At 43.1% G+C, this 20,414-nt stretch overlaps 1 protein-coding gene across 1 annotated transcript in view; it reads left to right on the top strand.

Annotated features, from left to right (window-relative positions):
• Positions 1 to 19,015, top strand: part of arhgef10 (Rho guanine nucleotide exchange factor (GEF) 10) — a 44,479-nt gene extending 25,464 nt beyond the window's left edge. Inside the window, exons 19-30 of the mRNA XM_079217598.1 lie at positions 886 to 1,001; positions 2,147 to 2,274; positions 3,478 to 3,578; positions 3,817 to 3,938; positions 4,702 to 4,788; positions 5,494 to 5,714; positions 6,324 to 6,481; positions 10,117 to 10,259; positions 11,921 to 12,095; positions 17,381 to 17,503; positions 17,685 to 18,198; positions 18,273 to 19,015. Coding sequence (XP_079073724.1) covers positions 886 to 1,001; positions 2,147 to 2,274; positions 3,478 to 3,578; positions 3,817 to 3,938; positions 4,702 to 4,788; positions 5,494 to 5,714; positions 6,324 to 6,481; positions 10,117 to 10,259; positions 11,921 to 12,095; positions 17,381 to 17,503; positions 17,685 to 18,190 — 1,880 coding nt within the window. The 3' untranslated portion in view covers positions 18,191 to 18,198; positions 18,273 to 19,015. The remainder of the gene's footprint in view (positions 1 to 885; positions 1,002 to 2,146; positions 2,275 to 3,477; positions 3,579 to 3,816; positions 3,939 to 4,701; positions 4,789 to 5,493; positions 5,715 to 6,323; positions 6,482 to 10,116; positions 10,260 to 11,920; positions 12,096 to 17,380; positions 17,504 to 17,684; positions 18,199 to 18,272) is intronic.
• Positions 19,016 to 20,414: the final 1,399 nt, after the last annotated feature.

Here is a 20,414-nt window from a genome sequence, read left to right as displayed (position 1 = left end):
AAACTGTACGTCATCCCATCCCGAGCTGAGACGCCGCCACTTCGTATCATGTTGACGAAACCGAAGAGTTAAATCCATAAAAAAAAAGTTGATTCAATAAAGAAATTTTTCTTGGAACACGAGCTGGACGGCCTACGAGGAAACAAGGCTGGAAACCGAAAAGAGGGACCGGAGATTTCTTCGCTCGGGGTCACGTGATTTGGGGCGTGAAAAAACAGGGAAGGACGCGTCGCGACCTCGGCCGATTGTTGGCCAACAACAGCACAGTAATGGTCACATTCTCACAGCATCATGAGGTTCGATATGTTTATATATTCGATAGTGCAAACATTATGAGTGGCAACAACCTGACAGCATATCTATTGCAGCTTTCATACAGAACATGGAGTAAAAGTAAAGAACACGGAGGGCGACATATGCTGACCTAGAACACGCTTTTGAGAATCATTGCCAAGTTTGCAGAGCTGTCACCGCTCCCCGTGGGAAACTGACTGATCGGCCTTTATTGATCTTTGTCTTTGTTTGTCCAATTTGAACTGCTTCTCTCATCAGACTGGTCTCACTCGTTGCTGCTGGTGTTTTCTTACAAGGGGACTGTTGCAGCTTTTCACTGCTACCTCTCAGTTTCTTGCGCATTTTATTCTCTCCGGCTCACAGATGGATTGTAAATGTAAGTCACTGCTATCTGCGAGGTGAAAATTAGACCATAAAGCACCTTTTAGTAATATGAGTTGATTAAGGCTTTGTGACAAAAACACTTCATTTGAACACTTTTCGTTTTCGTAGAGCTTTTGTAGCTTCACATCCATTGCAAGTTATTCAGAGTGTAAAAGTTGTGAATTCCTGAAGACGAAAATGGAGTCGTTTTTGTGTGTTTCTCTTTAGACAAGCTGTACATGGGACCCGGCCAGTTGTACCAAGATCTGCAGAACCTAATCCATGACCTCAGCCTGGTCAACCAGATCTCCAGCATGATCAGCAGCCTCAAAGGCAACTACCAGGTACTGTGTTACTGAAGCACAAGCACTGAGTTAAAGTCATTTATTGTTGTGCAGTGAATCCAGCGTCACTTTTAACATGTCTGAAAGGGAATTGATATTTAAAAGATCAAGTAAAAACAACTTTTACATCATTACAAAGGCAATAAATGGCCTTAAATGTAATTTGTTATGAATAATCAAGTACTTGTTTTTTGTGTTACATTGACTAAGAGTTGGAATAGTTTCACTGTCTATTAATATTCTTGGAAGCTTGCCAAAAGTTGACAGAGACAAATGTTCCTCCCATGTACCTCCGGACTTTTAAAATCACATTCATGGTGTTTCCCCTCAGATGTCCATAAGGGCTGGGCTGCTATGAAGGCATATTATGTTTAAACTGGAATGTGCCAGAGTAGGCAATTTGTCTCTGGGAGACAAGGAGTCTTTTAAGTCTCGATTTGCACCATTTTAGCCTGTCATATCATGTGGCCACACACACACACACACACACACGCCTGTCGATGCTCTTAGGGTGGACGTTTAGTTTGCAGAGCACAGCGTGTGTGTGTGAGTGGGAGGCAGAGTAACAGAGAGGCTCTCAGAGAGAGACATGGGTCCCAGAGATGGATGGAGGGATGGGAAAGGAAAGAGAGAAGCCGGGCTGAGATGTTTCCTCAACACTACCTTTCCTAACCTAAATGATACTGACAGTCTTGTAATAATAAATATCCGGATATGTTCTTCATACATTTTGTCCATCAAAACTGCTGACAATTTATAAAACAGTCTACACTGATTGGCAAGCACAATATATCATGCAATTATGTTTTTCAGTTTGGTTAAACTGCTATTGTAGTTATTTATATAGGACTTTTCGGTTGTATGATATGTTTTGTGAGCATTTTATTCTGTTCACAAATATGGAGGACACTAGAAACCACATACAGTCCAATATAATGCTGTATAATACAAATGTCAGCTTCAGAAATATGTCTATATGTACTGGATTGTTTTTTACTGATGTTTTAAATGTACAATAGTTTAATTATTATTCACATTATTGTGCCTAGTCATTTATTTTTCTCCCTTAATTTCACAACTCTTCCTTCTTCTTTTTCCCCTCTATTTTTTCTTTCTTTCTATCCCTTCATTATCCTTGTGTACAGAATGTGAACCCCACAGTGGCCCATGATTGGGTATCGGGTCTCCAGAGGCTGATACTGAAGAAGGAGGAGGAGATCAGGGCAGCTGACCGGTGTAGGATCCAGCTCCAGCTCCCTGGCAAACATGACAAGTTTGTGTTTTACACACATACACACACACACACACACATACACATACACACACACGTGCATCTTCCAGTCCGGGCCATTGCCCCCCTCCCCACCTGTGTTTTGTTCATCCTTGGTTTGTCTTTATCCCCTTTTGTCCTCCCTTGGTGCCTATTGCTTTAGGAGAGAGTATTAGAGCACGTTTGGATATTTGGATAAACAAGTTCCTCCACTAGTTCTAATCCTCAGGGGAGGAATTGTGCATCAGTATTTGCAACCGAAGGCTACCCAGTGCTGCAGCTGTTGCTTAACTCCAATGCACATGTCACACATTTACACACTATTATTGTCGGCACGTGGTCCCCCAAGGTTGCATATAGTTTTGGCTTTTTCACACTCTCACACTCTCTCTGGAACCAGTGCTATATTTTGCTTCTCTCTCACTCCATCCCTCATCCCTGCTGTTCTTAGCGGGTGAGATTATCCACGGGTATGTTTGGAAACACAGCTGTGCCTCTGTCATTCCTCCCCAGATCCCTCAATCGCAAAACGCACAAAACACTTCCACTCACCATCAGCCAATGACAGGAGAGATGTATTTCAGACAGGACTCTCCCCCCCTCCACACACACACACACAATGCCTACATGGGCTGCTAATAGAAACGATAATTGGCATGGACTTCTATCGCTTTTTTTTGTCACAGTCTGTCTCGACCCCTTGTCTTGGATTCAACCCAGACAGAGATCTTTTTATTTCAACATATTGGGTAAAATATAATATATGATAATATATGACATATGCTTAGTGAAATGTTCATGTCAATTCAGGCCCTGTGGTTGCACATTATTCATTCAGTACAATCTTCTGAAAGCATCTTTCATGTTTGGTTCAAGAACACTTTCTGGTTCTGGTAGTTAATGTTAACTTTCATAATACACCGGCGTGATATGGAAGCCACATACAGATCGTGAGAATTCTTTTGTTTGTAATGAATAAAAACAAAAAAAAAAACAAAAAAAGTTGTGCTGAGTCATCAAATAGAGCTTTAAAAAAAGAAAGACTATGTAAAGTAAATAGAGGAGGTCACAGAGAGCACTAAAGAAAAGTACCAAACCATCAACTGAAATGCATTGGTCATATATTTGTCGAGGTATAACCGTGTTTACGGTGGAGGTTTCCTCCTCACGTTCTAATCATGATTTTGTTTTTGTCTCTATTGGAAGGTCGGGCAAACCCACGTACTTCAGTGCCGTGTTCAATACTCTCAGCCCAGCCGTCAAACAGTCATGGATCAGTAACTTGCAGATGGCCAAGCTGTCTCTAGGTACAGTACACTGACCCATTGCTCAACTGTCTTCCATTTTAATTGTGTATGCATGCATTTATACAATATGACTGCTACATAATTGAATTGTTTCTATGTATTGCTTCAATCTATTGCCATTACCATGTGTCGACGGGAGTCTTTTATTCCGATGACGGATAGCTTGTGGTTTAAAACCACTTACTGCATCCTGTACATTATTGAATCGATTGCTATTTGTGTTTGTGGTTTACATCAGAGGAGGACAACCTGCAGGGCTGGTTCTTCGCAGAGGAAGATGGGAATCAGATCAAAAAGCAAAAACACCCTCTCTTGCTTCGGCAAATGCCCGTGGTGATGTCAAAACTACAAGAATTCAAGGTGAGACATTTTGATTTCCTATAACAGTCTCAAAAGACGGTTAGCTCTGTTAATCAGAGTGTGGTGCTAATAACGCCGCGGTTGTGAGTTCGATTCCCCGTACGGGCCAATGCTCATATTATAGCGCTGACATGTGTGGCCAGTCAACATAATGTACACTGATGATTGCAGAAACTCTCTGACAGTCTAAGTGAGACTTAACCCATATATGACAGCGCCAAATCCCAGAGTAACCGTCTATTCCACCAAACATCATTGCACTAAACAGGCCAGGAAATATCACTTGGTTGTTTTTCACTGTGTGTGGGTGAGTGTGTTGGCCGTGTAAAATGGTACATAACATGTGATGGTATTAGATGATTTACTGCTGGTGAGAAATGTCACACTTGTTGAGACGATGTTCTTTCTGTACTGACACACGAAGTGGAGTAAACCCCTCCCAATCTTATTCTGTATTTATATGTTAATGGCAGTAATTTATGTTCGATCCTACTAAGTAGTATTCAGTTGGTCAGAGTAAATGTTTGAGTCGTGTTGTTGGACGCTGGCTGGAAACATGACAGTAATGTGGGCTGTTTCTACAACTGCAGAAATATAAATGACATGTAGTCTTATCTCGATGTATTGCTTCAGGGCTCAATCTCTCAGACATCTTTTAAGTCGTTATCCTGACACTAATTAGCACTAACTCTCCACATGTTTTATTTACCCTGTGGATTCCTCCTCATCTGAGCCTCTCTTATTGCTTGCCGTTCTGTGACAGGTGGAATGTGCTGTTCATAATCCGGAGCCCCACATCAACACAGAGAGCACAGCAGATACTCCCGTCGTGGGCCATGGCTGTGTCTGGGTGAGGCCTTTTTTTCTACTTCGTTCATAAAAAAAAAGCAAGGTTTTAGCTTAAATTTCAACAACTGCACACAATTGTAGTTCTGGGGATCACATTCATGGCCTCCTAAACCCTAAAATCTCAGTTTTGGACAAGAGGATTTAGTTAACTGTATATTGGCAAATACAGAAAACCACTTTTATTTTTGGCAGAAAGCAGCTTTTCACTCAAATGTTTTGCTTTAGTGTTACGTTTTTGCAATTCAATTACAGTGTTCTAATGTCTGAGAGAAACAATCTGGGTTTGGAAATGATAGACTCACTATTTGGCAATAAACAAGTCATAACCATGGTAGTCACTGCTGACAGACAATGCAGTGTTTTTGTCTGTCAGGGAAAAACCTTGGGTCTGTTAAAGATATATCACTTTGGCTTGTTATTTCAATGGTGGGGTAATATATAAACTGTTGGATTTTGGTTGTTTTCGACATAATTTACTGTCATAGATAAGTATTGGTTTTATTGGATCTCTGACTTGGCAAATTATAGCATGAACTGGGTGCATACTTTTAAGAGTAAGTGCTTATTTGTGAAGTGCGGTTTGCTTTGTTTTACTTATACTATGCTTTCCATGCTGTGTATCTTCTGAAGATGTTAACGGGGCTATATGATTTATTTATTATTAATGAAAGTATCTAAAACAAAAGCTGTCATTATCTTTGTTCAGGTTGCGAGTTGCACCAACCAGATGGGCCAGATATCCATCGTGGCCATGCAGAGCTCCAGCCCGAAGGTGACTGAGTGTTTCAACGTGGAGTCTCGTATCCTCTGCATGGCCTACGTCCCTGCAGAGCAACCTCAGGAGGATGGAGAGAACATTCCCGAAAACAACCAGGCAGCAAAGGCCAGTGATTCTCCCAGTGTCTGTCTGGGCATGGAGGAGGGCAGGTACAGCACACAGTGTACTTTCAATGCTGTGTCTGCATTCCTTTAATATCTTCTCATGTCCACAAGTTACAGTCAATGTATGGCGTCTTTCTAGCCTTTTTATTTAGCGCCATAGTTAATCAGTAGTGGGAGATCCAACATGTTGGCCAATATATTTATGATATTTGTCCATTAACTTCAATGGCCCATAAAGCAATGTTGCGTTCAAAAGTAGCATTGCTGTGTCATTGTACTGCATGCCGCGTGTTCCCTTTTACAGGTTGTCAAAAAGCACGGTATTAAGAGACTTGTAGGAAGTCTCTTAATACTTTGACAAACAACAAAGATGTGTTCAAGTTATCCCAAAAAGTGTTGTTTCAACCCCAGAATAGGTTTACTTACTTCTGATTGGCTTCAGGAAATTGTCAAATCTTAAATTTTAGATAAAAAAATGTGCAGGTATCATTCAAACTTTCAAATGATATCTCAAACACTACAAAATAATGACTGACGGTGCTCATTTCTGCAATTGCATCTCCTGTCAAAATGTTATTGATAACATGCAGAGCCGTGTATATCAAAGAAGCACACTTATGAAGTTTGATCTGATGTGATCTCCTTCCTGTTCAGCATCATTGTGTATAAGAGCAGCCAACGGTCCAAGAAAGTCCGTCTGCAGCATTTCTTCACCCCAGACAAGTCCACCGTCACCAGCCTGGCCTATAAGAGACACTGTCTGTACGTCGGCCTGGTCAGCGGCTCTATGGCCGTCTACTCCAGATCACAAGGTGTGTGTGACTCTCCTCTGTTATAGTATCTGAATTCTTCCTCCCTAATGTTTGTTGATACTCTTAAACAGCTATAATTAAGGCAATTACGAGGTAAATTACTGTTCTTGTGTGAAACAGAAATGCATTCATTGAGTTAATTAGATTTGGTTTGAAAACTATGTAGGTTCACAGTGTTTATCTCAATATTTAGTCTGCGCCAGCCCTGAGTTTCTTAACCTTAACTATTGAATAAGAGCAGTGTCGGCAACTTTGTTGTAGCTTTTCTGACACACTTCTGCTGATCGGATCTACTAAAAGCAACCAGCACCATATCTGTTTACTTTTTCCAATTATTGGCGGAATACCTTATGTGCTACAATGAGTTTGTTGCGAAATTGACACGTCTAAATATTTGGCAACACTGAGTAGAAGGGGTTATTCTGGGGAGAACAGAGATGTTGTTTTGTGGTCCATTGCTCTGGCTGTGCAGCTCGAGGTCAGGGGTCACCTCTGTTGAGGTTCTGTTCTCGTTTGCTCGGTTGTCTGGGAGAAGCCAAACTGTTCTCGGTGACCTATTTAATGTCTTCCGACCCAGACGAGTGCAGACACATTGGAGGAGAGGATCTGAGCCTCACTCTTCCCACAGTCTTTCACACTCTGTGTGTTGTTCCATGTCTTATTGGCTTTCATAGCGGTGCAAACAGAGGGCCTCCTCTCTCCGTCTCTGTGTTTCATTTTCTCCGGGTCACAATGTGGGCTAAGATAAGTACACATTTCAGAACAGACTCTTTGTGATTCTTGGCTGTCAAATATAAGCATCGGTGTCACTATCCTCCTGTGATGCCACCATTGCTAGGCATGTTTTACTAACCTCAATCGCGCATATTTCTTCCTCTCCATGCGCTCATATGACTCAAATTGAATTTCCAGCATCCCTAAAGGGGGACCTTTTAAGTGCCCTTTCTCATTTTCTAGCTTTTTTGTTCTGTTAAGTTGGAATGTTAGGCTTGTGTGTGCAAAAGAGGGAGAGAGATCAAAAGAATATGGATGATGGCCCGAGGACAGAAACACAGGTGGAAAACTATTCTCGCTCATTCCACAGTTGAGCAACAGTTTGCCTGGAAGAAACATACTGAACGTACGCAACCATTCAGGAATGTTGAGGGCTACTCATTTCTCCTTGTTTTGATGCCAATGTCACCTCTGCCCCACCTTCATTCACACACACACACACACACACACACATACACACACACACCAATTATGAGATACTGACACAGAGTATTGGCGGTTTCAGAAGCTGCTTTTCATCATTCGTCCCCACTGGTGAGTCAAATGAATTCCCACATGAAAATCCTGCCCCTAAATCTTCCCATTCTTCCCATTAACAGCTCTGTCACCAGGACATGATGCTTGATGCTAAAACGATGAGTCATCCTGCATAGTTTGGTAGGGAAACTGCCACTGCTGTAATGCTGCTCAAGTACTTCAGCCCATTAGCATTTAAAGTAGTCTCACGGTTTACATCGCAGAGAACAAAGCACGCAGAACTAGGAAAATTATCAGCTTTTATTCTTTGATGTTAAACTGTCGCATGTGTTCAAAGGCAGTGAATAGTGACAAGACATCAAAAAACGACTGAAGAGGCAGGGACGTGGCTTTTTCTTTAAAGAGTTATCCCACTGTGGATGCGGCGTGTCGGAAGCAGGCCACTCAGCCTCATTCTGCCACGCCGCCGCTTTCCTTTGTGGCTGACTGAGAGAGATGGAGAAAGAGGGAGGCAGTGATTCGGCATAGGTCACACGTCACGGCCAGAGAGTTGGAACATAAACTCTGTCCTGCCACCCGGCATCATCTACTTTCTCATGTTGAGAGCATGGTGCAGAATGTCCTGTTTGTTGCAGCGATGGATGTCAAAATAGGAAAAAGGATTGGCTTATTTAATCAGCGTTCACTGTCTGGTTTGTGTGCTGCTGTTTGCACACACACACACACACACCGTGATGAGTCGTTTATTCCAGCTGACACTGACTTGAAGGAATGCTACAGTTTGAGAAGTGAGGGATGTGGGCAGGCTTACGTAAGACTGCAAAGTTGGCACTCCTTTCATTTCTTTTTCTTTTTTTTTACTCCAACTGTTCCTTTCCTTTTTCCATTTTCTCTTTTTTCTTTCGTGGACATCTACCTCCACAGTATGATTGTTACAATAATATACACAGGGGCATTGCTGGAATGCTAATCCCACCTAGCTAGCCCCTTTAGTGGGAGATTACCCTCACTTCCCCAGTCATTACTGTACCTCTGAAAGAACATCGCTCCCTGCGTGGTACCTCTGCCTTCAATAGCCGCCTTTGTGCCTTCTTCTTAACACGATTGGTGAGGCCTCGCTCACTTCCTGGCCTAGATTAGCGAAGGGAATGTGGTATCTGGAGGAAATGAAGGCTGTATTCACACAGGGCCCTTCCAAGCAAAAGTACATGTGAGTAAAATGTAAAAAGAGGACATTCTAAGGCTACTGGTGCGCAATCCCATGTATGTGCGTGACAAAGTATATGGAGAAAATCCAAATACTTTGATATTGATATGCAACGATATTGTCAGGTTAAATTAATATTTGAGCGATTAGATTTTTGATAAATAATCATCAGCAATGTGGATATGATTTCAAGTTGGAACAAGTCTCTTATTACAGTATCGATATCAGAACACATCCCTCTTTTAAACACGGCCTGAAGAACTGGCTTATTAGCAATCAGGTGTGTGAGCATGAATCGTGACTCCTTCCTCAATGATTGTGTGTATGTTTATTGATCTTTATGATGTTTTTATGATGAGGCCTATTTATATATTTGATCGTAACCTGTATGTTTATTGCTTCTTTTTAAGATGTTTTTGTTATAACCATTTCTTTCCTTTAGCGATGGTTTGTTATATCTGGCCACAGGGACTACGGTTGAAATGTAGCCTTAGCTAAGACAGACACATTTACCCCTGGGTTGATTGATGTGTACGGTCCCTGTTCAAAGAAATGAAATGAAATGAAAAATGAAAATATAAATGTATTTCCAGGCCCGATGTAAGAAGTATCAAATGTAGAACTCTTTTCTGTCCGCCACAACTACACTGGCTCTCATTTGATGACGACATTGATTGGAATCTCAACCGGCGAATATAACGGTTGAAGAATATTAATGTGATGATATTTATAACGGCACTGCATGGGATGTTTTATTGCAGTCGAGCTGACACTGTGGGTGCCCAGGCACATGTAGAACTGAGTGTGTAGGAGGTGTGAGGGGGATGGAGCGCAGCTCTGACTAATGCCTCGCAGGCCATCTATATTCATAGTGAAAGCTGTGAAAACCATCAATGGCCACTCCACCAGCATTAGCAGAGCCATTAATGCAGATGACCTTTTCAGACGACACTTATAAAATACATTATTATTGTGTCTTCCATATGAGGTATCCATATGGCATGAACAATTGCTCAAGGTTTACTTTGCAAATAATACTAATAGAAGAGATGCACACAGTGCTGATCCTTTCTGGATTTATATGTATTCTGTGTTTGCCTTTAAAGCTGAATTTTGTGAAATGCAGACTCTTTTTGTTTGAGAACTGAGGTGCCAGCATTGTGTTTTGTTGTTGCAGACGGTTTGTGGAGCTGGGAAAAGCCGACGGTGCTGAAACTGGGGGTCCTCCCGGTCAAGGCCATGCTGGCTGTGGAGGACCACCTCTGGGCTTCAACAGGTGGACAGGTCTTCATCCTCAGTGCTCACACACACTGTGTGGAGGTACGTCACCTTGCTTAGGCTGTAACATTAGGAAGATTTCCCAAGAAGCAACAAATGGAAGCTGCGGTTACTAAAAATATAAAGAACCACAAGTAGATGAAGGTGCCTCCTTTCCTTTCCCTTCCTGGGATTTCTTCCTTCAATAGCCTGGAATATGAACAGCATTGCCTGTGTGTGTGTGTGTGTGTTCTGGCCTGGTTTAGGGAACGGAAGCACCTGTCATGGTTCCAGGAATAGTAACGTTCCGGTGACATGCACTCACTAATAATCTGTTTAGCCTCATTAAGCTCATTATGTTGGACCACCTGCCTGTCTCACTCTCTTTTCCTCACGGAGCACTCAGTTACACCAGAGTGGCGACTGTAAGTTAAACAGGAAAGAGACGGAGACGGAGAGGAAGAAATGGACAGATTTATACAGAGAAATTAGACTTAAATTAAAAAAGGCACGTAATAAATGTATTTACAATATAAATGGCAATGGTTAAAATGTGTGCTAAACATTGTGCAGGGCATTACACTAACATTTCATTTAAATGTAAACCTGTACTGTACTGACACACTTGTGAACGGGCTCTTCTATGCCAAATATAACTCCACCTACATGTAAAGCAATATGTGGTGAGATTATGTAACCAATAGAAAAAGCCCAGTGTATTGGTCTCCACAACCAGAGAATTCAAAATTGCACTCTGCACATATTTGAAGCTATTATTGTCCACACTAATGAACGACAGTTGAATCAAGAGTTAAAGAAAAATGATTTATAAAGTTCATTTAATTTAAAACCACTCCAAGGAACTTTCTTTTTGTGTTGATTTTGGCGGTCCCTGTGGACAAAGGCGGTAGTGTTTCCAAGCTCCTTTTTTAGAAAACCTCACATTTGACTGCAGCAGGGTCTGACAGTCCTGGTTTCCTTCCGTGAGCCCAGAAATATGGAGTCTAAGCTGAAGGAGCTTCTGCATGATTTCGTCAGATTTTCCATGTAATCCAATTCAATGGCACCGGTGATTTAGAATGAAGCATTAGGAATAGCTATATAGAAATAGCCAATCATCTTGCCAATGGTTGTGCATTTGGTCCCCAAAATACATTGTTGCCTGGTGTAGAAATGTGACTCTTTTGATGCCATTTGGATGGAAGAGCATAATCACAGGGTCCCAGACATTACAACCACTGACACGACATGTGCTGCTGTAGTCTGAACAGTCTGAGACAGACTTTCTGTGGGTTGATTGCTTAGTTTTTCATAGAAACCCTGCAGCGTCTGTCATGTTTAGCCTGGGTTTAAAATGTCAATAACGACAGTGCTGTTTTTTTTGGGCGTCAGTGTTCTCTCTTGGGCAGACTGTCAAACAGACAGCAACCTAACACACAATGCAAGAGCCACAGAGTCTGAACAACAAACAACAACTTTACAATTTCGTGCTCACAGTCTCCGACAACTTAACTGTTACTGTTCTCAAAGGTTTCACGTTTACTCATACGAGCTGCTAACTACTTTTTTCTGTTTTAGTCTAATGACCACTGAAAAAGCTCTTAGAATTCGTATATTTTGAATGCACGTTGTGCTTCTGTGGTGGTGGACATCCTCGCTCCGGCTGGATTTATTATACATGTGCAATAGATAACGCCTAACTCTGCCCTGCCCCCCTCATCCAGAGGCAGCTGGAGGCCCACCAGGAAGAGGGCATGGTGGTGTCCCACATGGTGGTGGCTGGGGTGGGCATCTGGATCGCCTTCAGCTCAGGTTCCACTCTGCGCCTTTTCCACACCGAGACCCTGGAGCACCTGCAGGACATTAACATCGCCCCGCCAGTCCACAATACACTACCCGGTAAGACATACGTGACTTCACCTAGCCAGGGTCATCTATGCTGACAATAAACAGATTTGAAAATACATTTAGTAAACGCCCAAGTTCACAGTATTCCGCATCAAAAACAGAATGGGTATGCCTGTCAATCAGTAAGGTGATCTGTAAGCCCGACCGTGGTTGTTCTCTCTTTTTGTCAAATATACTTATTCAGATTCACATTTGTGGATTGTGATTCCGGTCCAACAACCTCGTGGCTTCCAAGCGCTGCCTGTGGCTTTCAGTCATTAGCTGACATCCGTGTAGCTGCTCATCCAGACAGCTCTTGTTGTGGCAGGTTCGTCATGACTCCTTTAGTCTAAACAGTGAATCAGGAACCTCTCATTTTGTCTCTATTCTTGAGTTGCATGAAGGAAACTTTTGACCTCAAGTTACTTGAAGGAAACTTTGTGTGCTCTGGAAGGCACTGTCAAAAGGGAAAATCCAGCCCAGACTTGAACACTTGTAAAAACAAATCATGAGACGTTTTTGATAGTCGACCAAACGAAGACAACATGAATTATGACATCACATTTAAAAATAGGGATTATTTGCAGCTGAGCTACTAGATCAGCGTAAAATAACATTTCTCAGCTGTCTGAAACATTGATGGTCCAAGAGATCAAGAGCTTGTTTTGGAACTCACTATTACGTTGATACATCCATCACTTAAAAAATAGAAATAAAATGAGTAACCTCAGTGGATCAGAATGTTATCCTGGCAAAAAATATGAACTGTAATGGCAATTAAAACCAAAGCTATCTTGATTAAACATAAGCTACAATGTAGGAGTATTTGAAGGTACATTTTTCTTTATATTTGACAAGATCTAGCATTACGAGTGAGGGCAGTAATTTAGGTGAGAAGAGTAGTTTGTTCCTGCTTGGAAAAGCAATTTACTTTACTTGGATCATTCCTCTATAATGGTTCACCTTTGATCTCCGGTCATTACTAGGTAGTAATATCTGCAGAACTGAGTCAGAGGCAAGACAAATAAGCCATATTTCACGACGATTTGATACAAGATGAGAGTCATTGGAGGGAGCAAATATTTGTTTTCGAAGCTCTGAAAAGAAAAGTTGAAGTTCGAACCCGAACGTGTGCTTCAACACGGACATTAGTTGTGTTACTGTGGTGATTTTTGTCATCACAGTGGATGATATTGTATTCAGTGTGCGGCAGCTGGGTTGTGATTGCGCAACGGTTTCCTTCCACGTGTGTTGAAGTCAAACGTTAAACCAAATGACTGTCGCTGTGACAATTGTCCAAAGCTGAAGTCATGGAGGCGGCTGGCTGCTGCTTTGAATCTTGTAAGCTGCTGTGTTACATCAGCATGACCCAAAAACACACGGCCGAAAAAAAAAAAAGGGTGGTTGTAGTTTTTTCTTCTGTTGGAAGGAAGTCAGGATTAGTGCAGAGCAATCGCTGCTGCTTTCAGGCTCTTGTTCCTGCACGCTGAGAAATGCAGACAGCTGGGGTTTGCATTGAAGTATTCGCTAGATTCCTCTTCAGTGTCTTGTGCAGGGTTTCACTTTGACTGAAATGAGGTTTTGATCTGAGTTGTGGTTTGGGATGACCGTGGTTCAGTCTGTATGTGTTGTGTGGGCTGCAGTCAGCGACTAGCCCACAGTTGTTCTGCGCAATCTCATCTTCAGCATCATTTCCGAGGACTGTTATTAACCCAGCACTGCTCTATTTAGTCTCGCGAGGAGACTTCTCTATTATTGCCGCGAGGTAGCAATAACATTCAGGGAGGCAACAAAAGCATTTAGCAAAATGACAAAAGAGAACGTCTGGAGGTTGTGCAACATCTGCTAAAGCAGGTTAGCTCTTTTCATCAAGCACATCTCTCACTTCAAGCAGCATCTATAAATCAGCAGCAGAATGTCAGATCTCATGTAATTGGCTTTTGGGAGAATACCACCTCGCTGTTGGAGCAAGACAGAATGCAATGATGTGAAGGCTTAAATACAGACGGCATGAAAGAACCCTCCACTCACCGCTTTCCGTATCCATGGCTACAAGTTGCACAATGGTTAACAGTACTGCCGCACCGACATGCAAAGAAAACCCATGTATGAGCAGTGCTGGCTGCAGCAGAAACACTGCGTTTACAAAACCCCAAGTTTCCTGAAGGAAATCCCTAATTGCATGTGAAAATGTAATGACCAGCTGTTTGAAGTATCCGCACTGACTGAATCTCACTCTGATACCCAGTGTTTAGAGTAACAAGTGGACAGATGTGAATGATAGAAGCAGTCTGATTTGGGACCTCACTGCTAATAGAATCCATGCAACCGCAGAGGAAGCTGGTCCTGGGACAGGCGACCACACTGGAAAGCTTTCATCCTCTGGGCCTGGGCATTAAGAGCTCACTTCCTCTGATCCCAGCATTGGGTCCGTGGACTGTCAGTCTGTTTTGTATACAGTTTAATTCACCAACACTATTGTGTGGTTGGGATTTGGATATTTTAGTGAGGCCGTTGCATCTCTTTCCGTGGTCTTTTGAGATCTGCTGCTTTTCCAGAATGCTCCACGTGGCGTTTATCAAAGCTGGCTGCCGCTGTGGAGCAGACCGAGACCAAGAAATGTGCTGTTTCTGCACAAACTCTGATGTAATTGGAACTGCCAACCAAACTGTTTGGACAGGAGGGACTGGCCTGCAATCGATGTGTTGGGAGTCTGTGTGATGATCTTTTATATGCAATGATGTGCTTTATTAATGTACACTCAGACAAAAGGGGAAATATATTATCAGCTTTTCAGAAAATGACAAGATTTGTAGCGCATACTCTGATTTCTGATATCCTTTTCTCCAGGAAGTCCACATTGTTAAGTAGGTGTATTATGCTACAATACCTATTGCAATCAGGGGCGTTGTCTTCAGTGTGAATGTCTTTATAAATGGTTCGGTGTTGAATGCTGGAGATGCTCTGGGTGGAGTAATCCTTCTCCTGTTCATGCATGTTGGAGCAATTCTGCCAAGTCCTTACATTTAACACACAGTTAGCTAATAGGCTGTAATAGCAGTAATTTCCAATGTAATCCATCGCTAGTGTTTATTAAAGAATATTATGCGGCTGGTGTTTTAGAGTCATTTGATAGTGTTAGTAGTTGATTGAGTGATAATTCCATTAGGCAGTAAAACATGACTACTTTCTCTCTACAATTATTCATCTGAAAATATATTTTGATATATATTCCTTTCATCTCATTAGAGCTCCTTATTGGACTATGGGTTTATTTTTATTGAACCTCTGTAAGGACCGGGTGATATCCACTGAATCTCATTTCCAAAGGAAAGTGGGACATGGATCCACATCAGGATAAGTATAAAAGCTGTGAAATAGTCCTAAAATATTCATAAAATAAAGTTTAAATTTAGTAAAAAAAAGACTATCTTTTAAAAAAAAAAGCAGTGGTACTCCATCAAAGCCTTTGTCTGTTGCTGCGTGACCTAAATAGGCAGCCATGCATGGCCTAATGGGAGACAAACATCAGGGGTGGGGGGTGGGGGGGCAGTAAATAACACCTCCAGCCCCTCTTTGTTTGTACACCACCAATGTTGCACACGTCCCAACACGGATTCTTATGAGAGAACTTGCACTCCCTGAGAGATGAGAGGGCTGAGTAGACAGGATGGGACTGGATGACATGCCGTAGAAGCTCTGGTTAAAACTTGTCTTAGTTTGGTTTTCTCCTTGAAATGTTTCACTAAGTTAGGATTCCTCATGATCGGCGAGGCGCCGTCCTCTGGGGACCATGGCATTAGGGATGTCTTGCCAACTATTCAGTGCATACCTTCATTTCCCCCTCAGGATGAATTATAACCATTTTGATGACCCTCTGATCCTCTAAATAGAAACACAACACATTAAACCTGCTAAACATCAGCATGTTAACACTGTCAATTTGGTGAATTTCAGGACTAGCACACTTCCAGTAGCATTATGTAGACGGACTGAGATGGCATTTACTCACATTGCTGATCAGAGTTATTTCGAGACCGAATGGCTGATCAAGTGTATTATTGTCACGCGTTGGATTTGCTCCTCCCTCCTGCTGTTGCTTGTCAGGACTAAGTGCAGATCAAAGTGGTGCTCTGGTGTAGGATCAGGGCCAGAGCTGGGCCGTGTTGACGTTCACTCTGGGTTTATTTTAGTTCACCCTTTGGGTGGGGAACTCCAAATATTATGAGAGGAGGAAGTTGAGCAAGGCCCCCGACCAGCAGTCTGTGTTTCTGCTATCTCTGGGCCCTCATTAGAAGCACATGTGGGCACATGAGCCCAGTCTTCAACTGTACCTGCCTGCCCATCTGGCATGATTCCTGGAAGTACAAAAGTATGGTGTGTGTGTGTGTGTGTGTGTGTGTGTGCGCCCCATGCAAGGGGTCAGCTCTAGTGAGGAGGTCAGGCAGAGAGACTGGCAGTAATTTTTCCTAAACCCCAAGAGGATTACTTTGAGGGAGGAAATTCAAGTCAAGCTGTTACAGCAGTAATGACTCATGACAGTCTCGCCTCCCACATAGCAGGACCAAAAAGGCTGTTATTGCAAAAAAAAAAAAAAAAGATTCTTATTACAAACATTAAAAGTGATGATAAAAAGGTCTTACTCCATAGCATTTGTTGCACTGCTCATTCCTGACAAAGCTTCTGTGTAGCGGAGTGCCAAATTCCACATAATAAGTCAGCTAACACAGCGAGCCTGACTTTATTGCCATCCTCCTTGAGAGGTGCTGTTAAACTAACAATCACGGCTTTTACAGTCCAAAGAGGCATCACGGAGATCTTTCTGACCAGAAGGGAAGGGGAAAGGTCAGCTCAGATTGTCGCTGCCACGGAGGCAAAGCTCCTCGCTTAATTACAGCATTACGCTTCGCTCATTCCACGACAAAGCACTTTTGTGTTTGTTTGTTTGAGTCAAAGCGGACCCATAATGGTGCATTTTTCTGCATTCAGACGCTTGAAAGGAGCTGCTTTTATCCAGGCTCCTTTTTTACGTTGCCCTGGAGACAAACAAGCGGCCGAACATTGCCGCTGCAGAAGATGCGCCTCCCCCCCACCGACCCGCGCATCAAACTGTAATCAAGTGGCCCTCTGCCATTAACCGCTCTCTGGTTTTACAGGATACACAAGTGTGCTTGATTGCCGCTCATCCGTGTGAGGTCCAGCGGTTCATGCAACACTGAAACCACTCAAAATACATTTGATATATGCAAGATTTTAAATCTTTAATCCAAAGTTATGTTTCTATCCCCCCCCTTCAGGAAACCAGAGAGTGTCGGTGAGCAGTCTGCTGGTCTGTCATGGTCTGCTGCTGGTAGGGACCAACCTGGGAGTGACTGTGGCCCTCTCTGTCCCCAGACTGCAGGGGATCCCCAAGGTCACAGGTAACGTCACCGTATCGCATAGATGTAGTCCTGCAACCCCGGATCAGCAAAACTCCACATTCTTATCTGATCTGTAATTATCATAATAGGTGTTGGGGAATCTCGCTTTTCAATTACCAGTTATGTATCATGTGATGTATAAATATCTCCAAATATACAATGATATACTCTGTGTTGTCAGGTCGGGGGATGGTGTCCTTACACGCTCACAACGGTCCAGTCAAGTTCCTCAGTGTGGCTGCAGCGGTGTGTAACCGGCCCTCTGGTCCGCCATCCTCCACCGCCCCCGCCTCTGTTCCGCCACCAGAGACCGACGATGGGGAGACCCCCCGGCCGGCCTCAGATCCAGCCCCCGCCGCCCCTCAGGGACGGGGCGTGTGGCTGGGAGAGGCGGGCTGCTCCACCATGGCTCTCCAGGACTCCCTGTCGTCCTCGTCCTGCGGCTCCCTAGCGCCGTCCCAGGGCTCTTTGGAGCACGGGCCCGAGGACGGGGCCCTCTATGACGTGCTCCACGACCCGGCCCATCACCAGAGGGGCCGCCGGGCCAGCAAGGTGGATGTCAGCTCTTTGCTGGTGGTGTCCGGAGGTCTCGGCCACCGCAGGGTCAACAAAAAGACCAAACAGTCTCGCCACGAGGACACCACCTCGACCATCATGATCTGGCAGATCCCCTTGCTCAACATGTGACACCCAAAGTAGGTTGGAAGTAACATTTTCTCCATAACCAAGTAATACTTGTATCTTACCTGTGTCGTCTGTCTCTTTTCAGGTAAAAGCACAAGTGCTGCACACAACTCTCACGGGCGTCGAGCATCCACGATACTCCCATGATGTCTCCGACCATAAAGGAAAAACAAAAGGGTTAACATAACCACTCAATCATGATGCTCGACGGAGCAAACAAGACCAGTCAGAGGATATACTGTACTTGTCTGAAAACACTGAAAGGTCTTTTTTTCCCCCTCTGCTAAAGTTAGTTGTTGTTCTGTAACACAGCTAACACATTACTGTCCAGTGTTTGTGCCTCACCAGTTGACTGCATGGGACTGCAGTATTCAAATCAGTGTTGAAAACAAAGGACTTCTTGAAAGGTGTGTGAGGAAACAACGGGGCTTTGAATCTGTTACATGAAAGTTTTATTCAGATTAGGTCATCTGTCGAGGCCCGAGTTGTAAATATGAAGTATGACGACTCAGGATTACATGTGTAAGAGTTTTATGGTCATCTTTTGCCGCAGCTTGGTGCCTCTATACCGTTCTGTTAACAGAGAAAAAGGGATAGAAAAATAGGAAATATTGATGACTGAGTTAGTTTCGGGAAGGCTGGATGAGAATCCCTGGCTGGCCAGGTTTCTATTAATAAAGGCATGAACGTGTTGTCATCACCAGGAGAGTTTTACCCCAATGATTCTTTTTGTCTCACATAAGAATATTTAAAAAAAGGAAAAAAAGCTTTATACTTTTGTCACAATTTGTATGTACTTCTGTGTATTAACAAATACATAAACTGTTTTATTGAGCAACCTTGTCTACTTTCATTTGCATGCAGTTCTGGGAGTTTTAGAGAGCAATTTCCATCGGAATTTCACTTTTTGTTTCATTGACGTTGATTCATTGTGGCAACTTCTCTGCAGTTTTTTGCAAGTTTCCAGCTCAACAAAATGATGCATTGTGGGCCTTTTTGATGAAGCACCAGCTCCTGATTAACGCGAGCAGATTTCCGTCATGTTTTAGACGGGGGGAAGAGAGAGCGTTAGTGTGCCGATTTCTCTTCACTCGATCTAACCTTGCTCTTCTCCTCCACTCGGCCTGTGTGCAGACACCAGTACATGCCGGGACTAGCAATGTGCCTGAGGGGCCGCAGGAGCCGAGCCTGATGCAGCTCTTCCGGGATTTCACTGCTCATTCCTGCTGCCGCCCACAGGAGAGGGTCGAGGCCTTTTCTCTCTTGTTACGCCCACGTCCGCTGTTGCGCAACCACGTTTCACTACACTGTCAGTTATAACAAAACAAGATGGGAGGATTTCAGGTTGGAGTTGTTTCCATGCTACAACCCACGCCATTTTGGGCTTATCCCAAATGTTGTCTGTCTGATTTTGGGTAGTAACAACGCTGACTTGAGCCTAAGATAATATTTAACTTTAACTGAATGCTTGTATTCATTAACTTCCCCTCAGTCTCACTGTATCGATCAGGTTATCAGTTTGTCGGGCTGGATGTTTCCATTGGTCCCACATCAGACAGCTCTTTGTTTTAAAACTTATCTCAAACTTATCTCACAGGGCTGTAGTTATGTGATGGAGTCTCCCCGATGGAAAGGTGATGGACTTTGGATTAAAAACATCTGCCGCTGCCCTGTGAGGTTGTGCTGTTTCTATTGTCGCCTTGTCACATGTAGTTTGACTCTTTTATCAGCGTAGAAACGCCAACGTTACTTTCACACTCAATCTGGTTTTGGTTGTGTTCTAGATTCAAGATGTTTTTAATGTCATATGCACAGATAACAGACAGTCACTCTGTACAATGAAAAGCTTATTTTTTGCTGGGTCCTCCTAACACACAGAAATTACAATAAAAAGGTAAAAGATAATACAAATAAGGCACAAATATAGCAATAGTATTGCACAAAAATAAGTTGTATCTCTCGTAGGAGTAAAACAAAAAAAAGAAGGAAAGTGTAACTCGTGCTTCCAGAGCTTTGTTAGGCTGTTTTGGGGGGAAGATGCAATCACAATGACATCATGTCAGTTCTACAGAGAGTTTTGATGAGCTGTCTCGTGCACAAACAGAAGGAGTGTGCTAATGGAACATCTATTGATGTCTGAAAAGCGTTGGTGTAATAACACAAATCCTTTGGGGTCTAGTGTTTGATTTCATTATAATGTGCAGCAGTACCACTGTAACGACTGAGT

Source organism: Taurulus bubalis (assembly GCF_910589615.1).
Source record: "Taurulus bubalis genome assembly, chromosome: 4".
Taxonomy (NCBI): Eukaryota; Metazoa; Chordata; class Actinopteri; order Perciformes; family Cottidae; genus Taurulus; species Taurulus bubalis.
The sequence above is the reverse complement of the archived record's forward strand: the minus strand, read 5'-3'. Positions and strand labels throughout refer to the sequence as shown.